The sequence below is a fragment of the Phyllobates terribilis genome, unplaced genomic scaffold, assembly GCF_046119375.1.
Source record: "Phyllobates terribilis strain yellow unplaced genomic scaffold, ASM4611937v1 Scaffold_3__8_contigs__length_932513732, whole genome shotgun sequence".
NCBI classification, from domain to species: Eukaryota; Metazoa; Chordata; class Amphibia; order Anura; family Dendrobatidae; genus Phyllobates; species Phyllobates terribilis.
Window position 1 is genome coordinate 318,560,937 of NW_027362763.1, and position 16,958 is coordinate 318,577,894.

Sequence of the window (16,958 nt, forward strand, 5' to 3'; positions counted from 1 at the left end):
ACTGCTCTGTTGATGTGGAGCTGCTGCATCGCTGGCAGGAGTGGTTAGTTTTTAGGTCCATAGTAAAAAATAAATAAAATAGTCCTAGACAAGCCTTTAATGCTCAAAATTTTACACCATAATCACTTGTTCTGCTTCATTCTATTTTCTACAATACTAGAAAGATCTTGGTATAAAATGTATATTCGGACATATCAGCGCTAGAAACTGGGGAATTACAAGAACTGAAGGGCAGCAGCAGACGTTGAGTTAATTTATATAAAAAGTAAGAAGGATAACATTACCTGTCTGCCTGCTAGTAGTCACTGTGACCACATACGCGATATCATGTTGCATTAACACCTCTTCTTTACATCTAACAATAACATGACAGCTTGATGACAAGGCCTTTATGTCATCGTGTTCTAGGAAAATACAGATGTTGTGGGCTTTACGCTTGGGATTGTTGCCGTTCTTGTCTCCTGGACAATGAAAGTGCCTACTATCACAAGAGTGGTAAGTTCACCATAGAAAATGTCACCACCTGTGTAGATGCCAATTGCTGATGGGAAAAGGACGAGACCTACCCAAATTTGTCCCTGGACGTTTGCTATGATGATTGTCCAGCGCTGACTTCCTTTGTTCTGTGTGTAGGATGCAGATTACATATATCTTTTATACAGTTCGCTTTGTGAACCTCCCTTTATATAGAGCTATATATTCAATGATTATTGCAACTTCTGTTGCTTTTGCTATATTTGGCCCAGTATCAATTCCCAAACACCAGGAAATTGTAAATTTACTGGCATTGATCTATCCAAATATACCGCAAGAAAGCTGAATTGTTCACATAGTGATGCGCTGACATCTCCGAACATCTTACATACCCTTCATCTCTTCTTTTAGGGTAGGTTTAGTTGATATTCAAGTTTTTCCAGTAAGTGTTTGGGTGAAAGCCACAGTATGTAAGCCATTTCTGCTTTGGGCTATGTATGGATAATTTTGTGCACTTTTACCTATAGTGTGTGGATTTTTTTATAACTGTTGCTTTGCTATTAGTGTTTGAGTGTGTTCTGCGGTTACTAAATAACAGCGAAGGAAAAGACCAAGGAGTTTTATTTTTCTGTCTTTTTTTATTAATGCAAAAATCAACCTAAATAGTGCAGTTGTTCCGTGCAGGTTTTTGACCAGCAGTTTGTTCCTGTTACAGTACAGAACAGGGTGTGTTCCTGACACCCAAAGCAATTACGCTGTATGTTCAGAAATGCCTATTATCAGATCCTAGTAACCTAACGCCAACCACTCTATGTATGTATGTATATGTATGTATGTATGTATATATGTATATGAGGTTTGTATAATATACTAATCTGTAAGCACACTTTATCTGTAGTGCAAAGGACAGATGTTCCCGGTCATTCGAGTCTGGGCCGTGATGTTTTCAGCCTTGGCTAGTTTGATGTATGCAGCTGCCATCATGTCACATGATCGCCGCCCGGAATATTTTGTCAAAGCGATCCCTTGGTTCCTTATATCAATGGGCGCTGCTGCCCTGGACATTGCCGTATCCTTTACACTGGGCTGAACAGCTTACTTTATTTATTATATCTGATTATTTAACGATTTTTTAACTATTCTATTGATGGCTTTTCAGTAGGCTAGAACATCAGTTTTTCATGGTGGTCTGATTTCTGGGACCTTTACTGATCAACCAAATCGTGACACCATATTTCTCCACTAGATTGAAATAAGCAGCTGTAACCTATTTTGTTTCTGTCTGCCTCTGTTCTCCTAATATCTGTATTTTCCTTTTTATTGTTTACAGCATATTGCCAAGGGCACCGGCCACTTGTTTTAGACGGAAAGGGCACAGTGTTTACTTTACAAGCTCTTTCCTAAAGAGCTTGAAAGCACTGCACTGAGGCCACCTGGGATCGCAGGATCGTAGTTCTCAATCCTGACTACCTCTCCCAAGCCCTACTGCACTTCCTAAGCTGCAGATGCAAGGCGGCCTCATATTGCAGCATCAGGAGCACACACAGTTCAGTTAAGCAGTAAGAGTATTCGACCACGTTCACACGTTGAGTTTTTACCTCAGTGTTTGTAAGCCAAAACCAGGAGTGGGTGATAAATACAGAAGTGGTGACGTGTTTCTATTATACTTTTCCTCTGATTATTCCACTCCTGGTTTTGGCTTACACATACTGATGTAAAAAACTAACCAAATACTGAACGTGTGAACATGGTCTTAGGCTACTATTGACAGTAGGAGTATTAGGCTTCTGGCCTCAACTGTCACTCTAGCCGGAGTGCCCACTCAACTCAGGAGTCGAGAGGCTGGGAAACGGTGTGGTCTGTCACTAAATTTCACAATACAAACTGTCCTCCCCTATAAATGCAGTACGAGGTGACACCTGTAATTGACAGACTAGAATAAAATGAGAACTGAAATAAATACACTGTCTCCTTATTATATCGTACTCTTCTGCCAGCGTGAAATCTGGTGTAATCCTTGACATTGTAATATCTGCAGTTAATGTTTTTGTCTTGTATAATGAAAAATAAACTGGTACAACAGCTGGGACTTGTATTGGATGCATCACTGGATGACGAAAGCTGTGAGCTGCTAGCAGTAGAAGAACAAATGGCAGAAGGGACACACATCCCTAACACTACCGCTGATGCAAAGGTTGGTTGTAATGTTTATTTGTGGGACATTATAAAGGGTTGAGATCTATAGGAGGCATTAGGTATACAGCTTCTATCAAGTCATGGTCATAATGTGAAGAGGACCTGTCAATAGGTGGAAAGTGGCCAGATTTTGCTCTTAATTTCTTCCCTCTGATCCTGAGTATTCTATTAGTTTTGGAGTTTTTTTTTAATCCGTCATGAGCTTTTTATTTAATTTTTATGGTGTTTTCCAAGGGGGCGGGCTCACAGGATTCTCTGGGATCGTGTCTTTAGGTGGCTGTGCATTGTTACCCTTTGAGGGTCCAAATCTCTGAATACATATGACTGTTCAAAAAAATGTTAGAGAGTAGCGAGAATAAAATAAAAGCAAAAACTGCTCACTTGTGACAGTTGCTCTTTAAGCAAAACTCTGTTTATGTACAATCATTAAGTAATAACTGTTTATTGTCAAACCCCCTTTTTCTAGACCTCAAGCTGGACACCCCTGAACATGGCTCCTAATAGATATTTAAGCAAGGTATCGCTTAGCCGTTTTGTGAGGCTGAGTGTTGAGAAAGTGCAAGAGGTAATAACCTTTCTTTTCTATGAGATTACTCAACAACACTTTTTTTTTTTAATCTGCCAATCCTAAAATGAAAAGTAAATAAAGATGGCAAAACCATTGCCCCACAATACCACCCCAGTATGACAATATGGCCAAAGGATTCCGGAATTCAATTTTGGATACTACAAAGGTGCATGTAGACAATAGGAATTGTATGGGGACAGAAAGACTCACCATATGAAATAAATCACAATACAGCAAAGATATTATGTGTGCGCGTGCGTGCGCAGCTGGGGACAGACCATGTTGGCACACGTGTACACATGCCGAAATGCTCACTCTGGGAAACAAGCACTGTCAATCAGAAGCATGGAAAGGTCCCTATTATGCATATCATGAGGTGTAATGGTGCATCAAGCTCTTGGCCACACCAAGGGTGCACCGTAGTCCCCTCATTTGTGCACAAATTAAGTTATTGTCTCAGTGGCAGAATGGTTTTTGGAGAGGCTTAGTCACCTACACACGTGGTCAAAATTGTTGATACCCCTCGTTTAATGAAAGAAAAACCCACAATGGTCACAGAAATAACTTGAATCCGACAAAAGTAATAATACATTAAAAATCTTTGAAAACGAATAAATGAAAGTCAGACATTGCTTTTCAACCCAGCTTCCACAGAATTTTTAAAAAAAATTATACTCATGAAATAGGCCTGGTCAGAAATGATGGTACTATTAACTTAATATTTTGTTGAACAACCTTTTGAGGCAATCACTGCAATCAAACGATTCCTGTAACTGTCAATGGGACTTCTGCACCTCTCGACAGGTATTTTGGCCCTCTCCTCATGAGCAAACTGCTCCAGTTGTCTCGTGTTTGAAGGTTGCCTTTTCCAGACTGCATGTTTCAGCTCTTTCCAAATATGCTAAATAGGATTTAGGTCAGGGCTCATAGAAGCCCACTTCAGAATAGTCCAATGTTTTCCTCTTAGACATTCTGGGGTGTTTTTAGCTGTGTGTTTTGGGTCATTATCCTGTTGCAAGACCCATGACCTGCGACTGAGACCAAGCTTTCTGACACCCGGGCAGCACATTTCTTTCTAGAATCCCTTGATAGTCTTGAAATTTCATTGTACCCTGTACCAGATGCAGCAAAGCAGCCCCAGAACATAACAGAGCCTCCTCCATGTTTCACAGTAGGGACAGTGTTTTTTTCTTGATATGCTTAATTTTTCCATCTGTGAACATAGAGCTGATGTGCCTTGCCAAAATCTTCCATTTTTGTCTCATCTGTCCATAGGACATTCTCCCAGAAGCTTTGTGGCTTGTCAACATGTAGTTTGGCAAGTTCCAATATATATCAATATAAAGAGAAAAAAAAGTGTTTTTTCAGCTCACCATTAGATGAATTCCTGTGGCTTTGGGTGTGAACTCCAGGATGGTGCTCGGATAAAGTGGCTGTGGTAATCAACAAAAAACAGGGATCCAGCAACAGACATCCAAATGAGAATCTGAATATGTGTTAAAACTTTGTTTATTAGAATTCCTTTAAAATCATGCTGTTAAAATTGTTGATCCAGGGGATTACGCGTTTCGAACAAAAATGTCCTTGGTCATAACCATGACAGTTCGTCTGTTTTTTTTTATGATATTTTTTCAACAATGGTGTTCTCCTTGGTCGTCTCCCATGAAGTCCACTTTGGATCAAACAACGACGGATGGTGCGATCTGACACTGATGTTCCTTGAGCTTGAAGTTCACCTTTAATCTCTTTAGAAGTTTTCCTGGGCTCTTTTGTTACTATTCAAATTATCAGTCTCTTTGATTTGTCATCAATTTTCCACCTGCTGCCTCATCCAGGGAGGTTGGCTACAGTCCCATGGATCTTACATGAATACATGAATGATCTTGAATAATATGTGCAACTGTAGTCACAGTAACAACAAGATTCTTGGAGATGGTCTTATAACCTTTACCTTTTAACATGCTTGTCTATAAATTTCCTTCTAATCTCCTGAGACAACTCTTTCCTTTGATTCCTCTGGTCCATGTTGAGTGTGGTACACACCATGTCACCAAACAGCACAGTGAGTATCTGTAGCCCTATACACAGGCCCACTGACTGATTACTAGATTGCAGACTGTGATGCTAATTAGTGGACACAGCTTGATTAAACATGTCCCTTTTGTCACATTATTTTCAGGGGTACCATCATTTCTGTCCAGGCCTATTTCATGAGTTTAATTTTTTTTTAAATTCTGTGGAAGCAGAGATGAAAAGCAATGTCTGACTTTCATTTGTTCATTTTCATAGATTTTTAATTTATTACTACTTTTGTCAGATTCAAGTTATTTCTGTGACCATTGTAGGTTTTTTTTTCATTAAACGAGGGGTACCAACAATTTTGACCACGTGTGTGTATAACACTGTATAGCTCATATAAAATGCATTTTGGGGGTAACTGACTCCTTTTAAGTTGCCTAGTTTCTGGATATTTAGTGGTGGGTAGTGAAGAAAATGCTATTTTCTAAAGAATGATTTGTTATAGGGTAAATTTTCTATAAATTAAGAATGTGTTTTTGATCCAGTACTGAAACTCACACAATTTCTTTAATATTCAGAATGATATTGGACCAGTGAGACTCCCTGGGGATGGACAGACTACCCCTATGCACGATAATCCTAAGGAACTTGTTGGTTACCTTGACCTGTCTGTGTATCCTCCTCCGCGTATCACGCACTCTACAAATTCCCCTTCCTGTTCATCTGATTCATCTTCCAATACTACTGACCTAGAGGTATGTAGTCTCTTTTCTGTTATTTATTGCATATTTAGTAGCATGCAATGTTTGTAATATTTTAATATGCAAAAACAATGGTAACTGTTGGGAAAAACAAAAAATAGCTGAAATGTTACGGTATGCAGTAAAACTACCTTTGCAAAATTCATGCTTGAAAATGATCCTGTAATTCTGATTGCTTTGGCAGCAGATTACAAATGTTCGTGCATATGTATGTTTCAATATATAATCTTGGTAAAAATTACCATTCCAATTATATTGCGATCTGTTAAAGGAGAGTACAGTTTCAGCAAATAAGTTTCATTTTTGTTTACTAATTAGTCATACAATATTACAAAATACTCTTTTGATCATTTCCTTGCAGTTCTCAAGATCTCTGCCTCCTGGCATTTAAAGGGAATCTGTTTTTTGATACCTCATCGGAGAGCAGCGTGATGTAGGAAAAGAGACCCTGAATCCAATGATATATCTCTTAGATTACTGGGTGCAGCACTTGTGGCACACTCAAAGTTCTTAGATGTAACATGAGACAGAGCTGAGTGAGCTTCCCCTGCCCACAGCAGGCTCTCTAGGTACATTTTGTATAGACCGCGAGCTGCTTATCACAGGAGGGGGTGGAGTCGGATGACACGCGTCAGCTAGTCACCGCAATGATATTGTCCTAGTGATAAAACCTTCATTGTAAGTAAACAGCACCCAGCTTGATAAGTGACATATTGCTACATTCAGTGTTTTAACCCTTACCTCATGCTGTCCTCAGATTTCATAGAAAAACATGCTCAGATTCCCTTTAATCGAGGCCTTCAGTGCTTTCTTCCCATGGAATTAATAGTTTAGTCTATATCCTTCAGCAGAAATCTTGATAATCAGATTGAACAATTCATTTTCCTGTAAATTTTCCAAGGTAATTGGAGGGGAATGCTTGAATCACAGTAATTATATTTATAGTCAGCTGAGAAAAGTACACACACTGCAAAAACGTAATATTACTTACACCACAAATCCTCTCCAAAAATAAAATCGTGGTGTCGAAAATAACTGCGTGTTCTACAGTCAAGGCCAAAAGTTTTGAGAATGACACCAAAATTATATTTTCACATGATCTGCTGGCCTCTGGTTTTTATTAGTGTTTGTCTGATGTTTATATCACATACAGAAATATAATTGCAATCATATTATGAGTACCAATAGGTTATATTGACAGTTAGAATGAGTTAATGCAGCAAGTCCATATTTGCAGTGTTGCCCCTTCTTCTTCAAGACCTCTGTAATTCTCCCTGGCATGCTCTCAATCAACTTTTGGACCAAATCCTGACTGATAGCAGCCAATTCTTGCATAATCAATGCTTGCATTTTGCCAGAATTTGTTGGTTTTTGTTTGTCCACCCGTCTCTTGATGATTGACCACAAGTTCTCAATGGGATTAAGATCTGGGGAGTTTCCAGGCCATGGACCCAAAATCTCTGTTTTGTTCCATGAGCCATTTAGTTATCACCTTTGCTTTATGGCAAGGTGCTCCATCATGCTGGAAAAGGCAAACTGCTCTTGGACGGTTGGGAGAAGTTGCTCTTGGAGGACATTCTGGTACCATTCTTTATTCATGGCTGTGTTTTTAGGCAAGACTGTGAGTGAGCTGATTCCCTTGGCTGAGAAGCAACCCCACACATGAATGGTTTCAGGATGCTTTACAGTTGGCATGAGACAAGACTGGTGGTAGCGCTCACCTCTTCTCCGAATAAGCTGTTTTCCAGATGTCCCAAACAATCGAAAAGGGGATTCATCAGAGAAAATGACTTTGCCCCAGTCCTCAGCAGTCCACTCCCTGTACCTTTTGCAGAATATCAGTCGGTCCTTGATGTTTTTACTGGAGAGAAGTGGCTTCTTTGCTGCCCTCCTTGAAACCAGCCCTTGCTCAAAGAGTCTCCGCCTCACAGTGCGTGCAGAAGCACTCACACCAGCCTGCTGCCATTCCTGAGCAAGCTCGGCACTGCTGGTAGTCCGATCCCGCAGCTGAAACAGTTTTAAGATACGGTCCTGGCGCTTGCTGGTCTTTCTTGGGCGCCCTGGAGCCTTTTTGACAACAATGGAAGCTCTCTCCTTGAAGTTCTTGATGATGCGATAGATTGTTGACTGAGGTGCAATCTTTGTAGCTGCGATACTCTTCCCTGTTAGGCCATTTTTGTGCAGTGCAATGATGGCTGCACGTGTTTCTTTAGAGATAACCAAGGTTAACTGAAGAGAAACAATGATACCAAGAACCAGCCTCCTTTTAAAGTGTCCAGTGATGTCATTCTTACTTAATCATGACTGATCGCCAGCCCTGTCCTCAACACCCACACCTGTGTTAATGGATCAATCACTAAAACGATGTTAGCTGCTCCTTTTTAAGGCAGGACTGCAATGATGTTGAAATGTGTTTTGGGGGTTAAAGTTCATTTTCTGGGCAAATATTGACTTTGCAAGTACAGTAATTGCTGTTAAACTGATCACTCTTTGACATTCAGGAGTATATGCAAATTGCCATTACAAAAAATGAAGCAGTAAACTTTTGAAAAATTACTATTTGTCTCATTCTCAATACTTTTGGCCATGACTGTAATTGGAAAAATAATATTTGAACTTGTTGTTTTATGTGGAATGTTTTATTTATGTCTAACTGGGCATCACAATAGGGCATAGGTAAGTGGCTGATAGCCTCTGTAACACTTATCATGGGGAAAGAGGGATACAACAGGTAAAAATCCAACTTTTGTTGGATCTTTATTTCCCCCAGAAGATACTGGGGGACTGTCTACCTTTTATACAAAGACATCTGCAGGTAAAGAAGCATGTTCAACGTACCAGATCAGCATTAAAAAGGTTTTCCAGGAATTAGTTTTTTATTTCATAGGCTACCATTGAGTGAAAACAAACAATGTAAATGGCAAAAGCTGCCGAACCCAGCACTGTTGACATTTCACTCCTGCAGTCGCTCACCAGATAAGGCAGCAGCGAAGAGCCTACTCTAGAACAGGGAAGGGTAAGTAAGGCTCCAATTGTTGTTTTTACCCAGTGGGTTCCTATGAAGTAAAGAAATTTAATTCCCAGAAAAACTTTAAATGCATCAGATTATCTGATTAAATATGAAGGACGTCATTCAGTACACAATCTGCATCGGATCAGTCAGAGTCCCCATGTTAAACCTCGTCTGCAGCTATAAGCATATACAATGAGGTAAGGTCCGCCTCATGCTGCAAAAACAACTGACATTTTGAAGCATGGACTCTACAATACATATGAAGCTGAAGGTGTCCTGAGGAGATGCTTTAAGTCTTGTAAGTGGGGGCCTCCATGCATCCAAACATACTTAACCAGAATAAGAGCTGGGACATTTCGAGGCCAAGTCATTACCTTGGCCTCTTTGTCATGTTCCTCAAAGCCTTTCTGAACATTTTTTACAAATTTCATGTGACAACCAAGGTTTTCCTATCTCTTCACATGATATAGAAAACATGATTCTTCAGACCAAGGCACCATGTTTCTGTTGCACCACAGTCCGGTTCCGATGCCCACAAGCCATTGTATTGCTAATGCACAGGGGCTGACGTGGCTCTCAGCCCTGTAATCGGCATACTGTAATGCCCTGTTTGTTCGAACACTTGTTTCGTAGCCAGCATTAAAAGGAATCTGTCGCCAGATTTTACCCACATAAACCCTTCTCCTTAAATGGATCACTAGAAATACCTTTGCAGCTATAGATCTGTTAATCTCCATTGGCGCAACCAAAAAATAAAATTAAAAAATAAACTTGGGTGCCATATACTAATTAGTGGTGAAGTGTCTGCTGTGTGCATGTGTATCCTACTGTTGAGTAGAATTGTTGGGCTAGCCAGCCTTCTGCGCATCAATAAACCTGGGGTACCCATGGCTGCAGTGCCAGTTTTCCAGTTGCCATGGCTGGCAGGCAGCACCTTTTTTTGAAGACTATTCAACAAGACTGTTTGGAGAAGCGCTTATCCCAATTGTCTAGCCATAATGGTTATGGTCTTGCCAAGTCGTATTCAGGTCCTTAACTTGCCTATTCAACCTGCTTCCAGCACGTCAACTTCAAGAACTGACATTTCACTTACTGTCTGACAGATTCTGACCCTTAACAGGTTCTATTGTAACTAGGGATGAGCGGACCCGTTGATGTTGAGGTTCGTCGGGTTCAACCAAACTTTAGTCCAATGTTCGGTTTAGGTACCAGAACTCTACCCAAACTTGAAGCTGAATGCCATAGAAGTCAATGGGGACCCCAAACTATTTTTAACCAAGAAACAAATTGTATCTTTGTCTCAGGCCAGATTGCGTATTACCTCCAGCCGCTAAGCACCAGCTCGGAGGCACCAATTCAAACAGCCTGGCCAATGAAGCATGACCCAAACCACGGGCCTTCCGATCCATTCCCATGGGATCAACCACCCGAGACCACTGAATACCATGTAGGGGGGTCCAGAACTTCCCGAGGCCCCCCCCCACTGATCCACCATTAACCATGATCACCAACTTCGTGGACCCCCCCCCCCCATGCCATGAGCACAAATATTCTGACGCCTCAAATATTTGTGTCCCTCCACACTCTTTAAACCTTTTTCTATGCCCTCCTGAATTACAAGGCACCACATATCCGTACTGGCCGCGCTTAAGTGCACCCCATCCCTCCTCCAAAATTCCCCTTCTCCAGACTCAAGTTCGTATGGCGGATGGCCAAAGCCCCATTTCGTACCATGAAACGTGTCACCGCCCTATTTACTTTTATCCGGGCTCTATTGATTCCCTCATTTGATCGGGCCCCTCACCAGACTTGTCGTGGAACAATGTCGGACCAAATCACCAAAACCTTTGGAAACATTGCCCACAATCTCAGTATATCAAATTTGATATCCTTTATGAGTTCCATACAAGACCTCTTACCCAGGTCATTGCCCCCCAAATGTAGCGCCAGCAAATCAGGGACCCTATCAAGCCTCACAAAGTGGTGGAATTCTGCCAGGAGTTGCCGCCACACCATTCCCCGTTTCCCAATCCACCGTAGAATGACTTCATCCTCCAAGAATCCTAACTGACGGCCAGCCGGCCTCACCGCTGCCCGTAGTGCAGCCCAGAAGACAAAAGAATGGCCCATGATCCATACGAGCCAGGGACTTTCATCTGTGAAGTCAAACGTAATACAAATCTAAGAAACGGTAACATCTAACAAGAACTCGGAACATTCTCTTGATTACAACCAAGCCGGGCGTATATAAGACCGAAACCGTATGGATTCCCACCGTCCGATCTTCTTGATTAACTCATCACCCAGCCCCCTCCTGGCTTCGTCAGTGGCTGCCCCAATACTGAAAGAGTGACCGCTTTACTCTTGGCAAGATACCACCTGCCTCAAGACACTTTTTTTAGCACTGCTAAAAACGGGTAGCGAGATAAAAAGGAGCCATCCTCGTGAACCAACAATGGTGATTTGTGCCCCCCGGTACCTAAACCAAATTTTCTCACACAGCGTACCGGACACATGTCGGACCCGGCCACTGCGAACAGCACCACTTTACACCCCTTCTTAAATTGATCCGTCTTTGAAAAACAAATGAATACCTCTATTCTATCCAAATATAAATTCACGTCCTCTTTTGAAAGACACCCACTGACTAATCTTGATGGGCTAACCAACTCACCCAAACGTAAGGCCCCGAAAAAAGCCAGAGAGAAAGCTAGCCGAAATAGTCTGATCTCCCATGGGGACTTACATACTGACGCGAGAAGCTGCCCCAGTGTTAACAATAGTCGCCTACAGTCTCTCACCTTCCAACCCTTCGGCCAACCTTTTAGAGATTGGCGAACCAATATTGCTTTGCTTACGTCCGGAAGACCCCTTATTTTAAAGCCAAAGGCCAAACATGCCATGAAATTATTTATTTTGGGCACTGACCAACCTTCCTCCCAGCAATGACCAACCAATAATAGGCTGTCACTCTCTAAAGGGTCCCCCATAGAAAATTTCCATTCCTCCCACAACTGCCAAGCGAACTCATATGATGACCAGGTCCTCGTAGATAATGATGGACTGACCAGATTCCTTACGGCTCAAAGGGAAGATTCCATAGTTGTGGAGGGCGTACCAAACCTGTCGATGACGCCTGAGGTGCCAGCAACCGGAACTGATCCCACTGCGAATGAGAAATAGCATTGACGATCGGATTTAAAGGGACCAATTTGAACTCCGCCACTATCCACATGTTCAACGATAAACTCATTAGCACCAGCCTTTGCAGTACTTTCACCACCAATGGCTATGCAGCTGACAGAGAATTGATAGCAGACACTACCCCCTGGTTCTCACAGAAAAAAAATGATTTTTTTTTTGTTCTGAAAATACTCTCCTCATAGAGCCAAAGAAACCATGATGGGAAAAAGGTTGATCAATGTATGATTACCCAACAAGTTCCGATCACGCCATGCTGCTGGCCATTTCTCCTCAATCCAACTACCTCGGAAAAAGATGGCAAAACCACGCTGTCCCGACACATCAATGAAGAATCCCAATTCGCTGGCATTCACCACCGGAACAATCCAAACCGACTTGCCATTATATGTCTCCAAAAACTGAACCCAAACTCCCAAATCATCCCGCAACTCATTACGCAACCTAATTAAGTAATGAGGTGATTTTGCTCCTGCCGTCGCTAATGACAAACGCCTACAAAATGCCCTGCCCATTGGCATAATACGGCACGCAAAATTCAATTTCCCGAGAAGAGACTGTAATTCACGCAATGTAATTTTATGCAACTTTCTAACTCTGGATACCTCTCCCAACAAATCAACTACCTTATCAATGGGTAGCTTACACTCCATTTTGACTGTATCATTTAACTCAAAGACTTCACCGGACCCAAGGTCTTTTCAACTGCCAAAGGCACTCCAAACTTCTTAGCCACGCTCTCCGTTGTATGCAACAACACAGAACAGACGGGAGAATTAGCAGAACCAACATACAAAAAATAATCCAAATAATGGATGCTGGAATTTAGACCGGAAACATCCCCAACAACCCATTCGAGAAAGGTGCAAAAAGTTTCAAAGTACGCACAGGACAGCGAGCAACCCATTGGGAGACACCGGTCTACAAAAAAGTTGCCGTTCCAAGAGCAACCCAATAGGTGCATGCTTTCCGGGTGTACTGGTAACAATCTAAAAGCCGCCTCTATGTCAGTCTTTGCCAATAATGCCCCTTTACCAAAAAAACGGACCCAACTCACTGCCATGTCGAAGGAAGTCTAACTCACCGAACACAAATCCGGATCAATACCATCATTCACCGATGTGCCCTTTGGAAAGGAGAGGTGATGAATTGGCCTGTATTTACCCGGTTCCTTTTTTGGGGACAATGCCTAATGGAGACACCCGCAAGTTCTTTATGGGCTTTGAAACGAAAGGACCAGCCATTCTCCCTAAAGCTACCTCTTTTACCAAATTTTCCACAACCACCTCAGGAAACTGTAACGCGGATTTTAAATTTTTTGCATTAAATTGAACTTCGCTATCAATTAACGGTATCCTAAAACCAACTTCAAAACTTTCTTCTATTAGCGAGGCCGCCGCCCTGCCCGGGTATCTACTTAGGAATATCTGCATCTCTGCCAGTCGCACCCGTGTCACCCCTCTTTTCACTACCCTTGTTGCTACTGAGCTTTCCCCCTCTGAAACATTTGTATGCGCTATGGCTGCCACCGCATGAGGAGCAGTCATGTTTAAATTTACATTTAGTTCCGAATTTACAAGATCCTTCATTGAAGAGGAAACCTAACCCTTTTTGAACAGCTGCCGAGTGTCCCGTCTGGTCGAGACCGTCGCTGCTCCCGAGAAACGACTGATTAGTTTGCCCACTCCTACTCGGCGCTGTTACCCTCAGCCATAAGGCAATATCCTTATGGTCCCAACGGATACTAGATTGTACCGCTTTCCTCTGACGAAATTGTTCGTCATAATGTAGCCACCCTTGTCCCCCATACACCCTATATGCCTCCCCAATTGCATCCATTTAACAAAAAAGCCCCGAACAGTTTTCAGGAGCTTTCGCCTATCACACTGGCTAGTATCGCAAATGCTTGTAACCAGTTCGTAAAGGTCCGTGGTATCAGACGGTACCTTCGTTTTTCTTCATCCTCTTTTTTGGAATCCTCCTTTCTAGCCCGGTCTAGTTCCAATGGAAGTAACGAGAATATTTCTACATATTCCCCCTTCCATATTTTTTCCCTCACCTCAGGCTTCAAATGTGCCCCCAAAGGCCCCTCAAAACAAACATATACTTCCCCTTTTGCCATATCGTCTAGCCTTACATTGTCATCTTTGTCCTTGTCGCCCTCGCCCCCCACCGCCTGTGTTGTTCCTGATGCCCCCATGCTAGATTCACTTGTTGACAAATTTCCTCCACCTGCTCCCACTGTGTTAGAGCCCCTCAAAAACGCAATGTAATTACAGCCTATACCGCTATGTCCCAACTGGGCCGACTGAAAATTACCCAGCCACGCAGGGGTAGGCAACACTACAACAGTAGTAAAGCCAAATCCCTTAAACCCTGCATCAGCATACCAATACCCCCGCTAACCTCCCCCAGAAATGTCGTGACTATTAAACGCCAAAGAAGGTAACTGGGGCCTGAAAGGAAAAATTTGCGACAACTCACCTGGCTGCCTAGGTGCTGTGAACCCAGCAGCCGCTGATCCTGAATCCTGATGTTGACGGCCTCCATCCGATCCTTCTTGACCACAGTATGTCGAGAAAGGGAAATCTGAAGGGCCAGCAGCTTGCTGCCCCGCTAACCGCTTTGATCCTGACCCCACATTTTGAGCGGAGTGAGCTGACCAATGGCTGCAGCCAGCCTGGCTAATGCCATGGACGGCCGTTATGCCAGATAAGAGGGCTTGGCCAGCGCTGTGCAGCCCGTATGGTGATGCCACCTCTGCATGTCCGCCGTTGCCTGTCCCCCTGTCAGCAGAGCCAGCCGCCTGCTGCCCGCATCTAACATCCTGATTGGCGTCCGCTGCGGCCGCATTATGGGCGGAGCCGGCCGGATCCTGCTGAATCTATTCTCCCTGCAGCCCGGACCGCCGGAGGATGGGCAAAGCCGGCCGCGCGATCGTCGCCGCTCCCACGCTGAGAAGCTCCCAGGTTAGGCCCCCATCCTTGCGCCCTCCTCACCTCGCTGCGCCGAGCAGGCCCCCACCGCAGCCTGGGGTCTGCCACACCTGGTCCAACTGCCTTGCCGCCTCGCGCTATAGTGGAGGAGGCAGACACCACCTCCAGGTCCCGGTGGTGAAGGTGGATTCCTCCCGGATCGGGAACTATGGGTCAAGGCAGTGCGGGCCCTACCCCCGACCAGAGGGTCCCTAGAGGGGCTCCTGACTCGCCGTCGGACCATGGGGGGTTTCCTCGGGACTAAGGCGCGCCGGAGGCCTAGTCCTCCGCGGCTGGTGTGGCCCATGAGCTGGTGAAGCATTACCAGCTCCAGCACCCCCAAGCAGGCTTTGGATTGATGCCTGCAGCCAGTCCGCACCATTTAAACCAGCAGCGTCCCGCAGCATCCCATCAATGGCCTCCATACTGGTAAAGATAATGTGTATGGGATGATGGCAACCTAAGCGGTGGGGTTACTCTGAGCCGGGTCAGTGTAGATGTCGCAGGGGATGCAGTCGTGGCCTCGACCCATTCCATGCCCAGGGCTGTCGCCTGAAAAATAATGGGCTTCTGTAGGGATGAGTGGTTGTTCGACTACGCCACCTGTGGTTTCTGGTGAAGGCCACCAGCGCTGCGACAGTCCTCTGAGGCCGGTGTTCTGGCAGCACAGTTGGTACTACTCCCCACAGGCGCAGTGGAATGGAGAGCTATGTGGAATTATGGTGGGTGCAGTGCCACGCAGGAATAAACAAGCGGAGGCGGTGTATGAAGTCATCCGGGTCTGTACTCACTTTAGATGAACTTTCAGCCGCAAAGCTACACACGGCGTACTGCGGCCACCGGGTAGGGGGGCTCAGCACTTTCCAGGTAGATCAGGAGCATCTGTCGAGACCCCGCTGGTGTGTTCCTCTCCTTAGTAAGTTCTCCCACTGAGTCTTCTCCTCACTGTGTGTGGTATGAATGTGGTGTAAGGCCGGGTCCCACTGGGTAAACGCAGTTTGGAGAGATACAGGTGGCGACTCCGCTCCGTCCGTATCCCCCTTGGGATCCATTAAGCCTCCGGGCTTTTCTGACCTGAGACGTGAAGCGACAAAGTCAGATATCGGGGGCCGGTTACCCCTTTTGCAGCAGGAATCCCTCTGGCTAGGCCAAAATGAAGAATACAGGTGGCGACTGCGCTCCGTCCGTATCCCCCTGGGATCCTTTTGCCTGTAGAGCCTATCTCCTCTCCTCCCCTCCAAGACATTCTTAGAACAGGACCCTGAGCGGGCAGAGACACAGGTTAACTCTGACCCACTCCTCGTCTCAAGGCCAGAGAACGAGGACCGTGAATCTTCAGCCAGCTACAGACTCTTGCTGGACCCTGACAGAAGACCACAATCAAAGACCTTGAACTTAAGATGGCCGTATATTATATAGATTCTATAAGTGCTTCCTGTAAGTGTATCCTCCACCCTCACCCACTACCTGGTTCCCCCTATCTTTGGTTCCCCCCCATCTCCTCTATCCCGGGATGGGGCAGCACCCTGGTGCATTTAGGCCCCCTTCTGGACAGGGTGGTGTAGTGTTGAGTGTGAAGTGGGGTCCTGAGTGATGTTCCATCCTTACCTGAAAGAGGAGATACCACACCTCTATCTGAGGTGCAGTACCCCTGTGGCGACTGAACCCTCAGGGGCGCCACACAAGCCCCCCCCCCCCTTTATAACGCATTAACCCTGTCATGCCGGCCTCTCTGTGAAGCCAGGGGCTGA

At 44.4% G+C, this 16,958-nt stretch overlaps 1 protein-coding gene across 3 annotated transcripts in view; it reads left to right on the top strand.

The window, feature by feature from the left end:
• TMEM44 (transmembrane protein 44) overlaps positions 1–16,958 on the top strand; it is a 67,554-nt gene that overhangs the window by 17,968 nt on the left and 32,628 nt on the right. For 2 of the 3 annotated variants that reach the window (XM_073675050.1, XM_073675052.1), the window contains exons 5-9: positions 409–495; positions 1,373–1,543; positions 2,513–2,668; positions 3,137–3,235; positions 5,836–6,012. In XM_073675050.1, the coding sequence (XP_073531151.1) occupies positions 409–495; positions 1,373–1,543; positions 2,513–2,668; positions 3,137–3,235; positions 5,836–6,012 (690 nt within the window). Of the gene's footprint in view, positions 1–408; positions 496–1,372; positions 1,544–2,512; positions 2,669–3,136; positions 3,236–5,835; positions 6,013–6,379; positions 7,247–16,958 lie in introns of those variants that run through there. The other variant, XM_073675051.1, reaches the window with a different exon arrangement.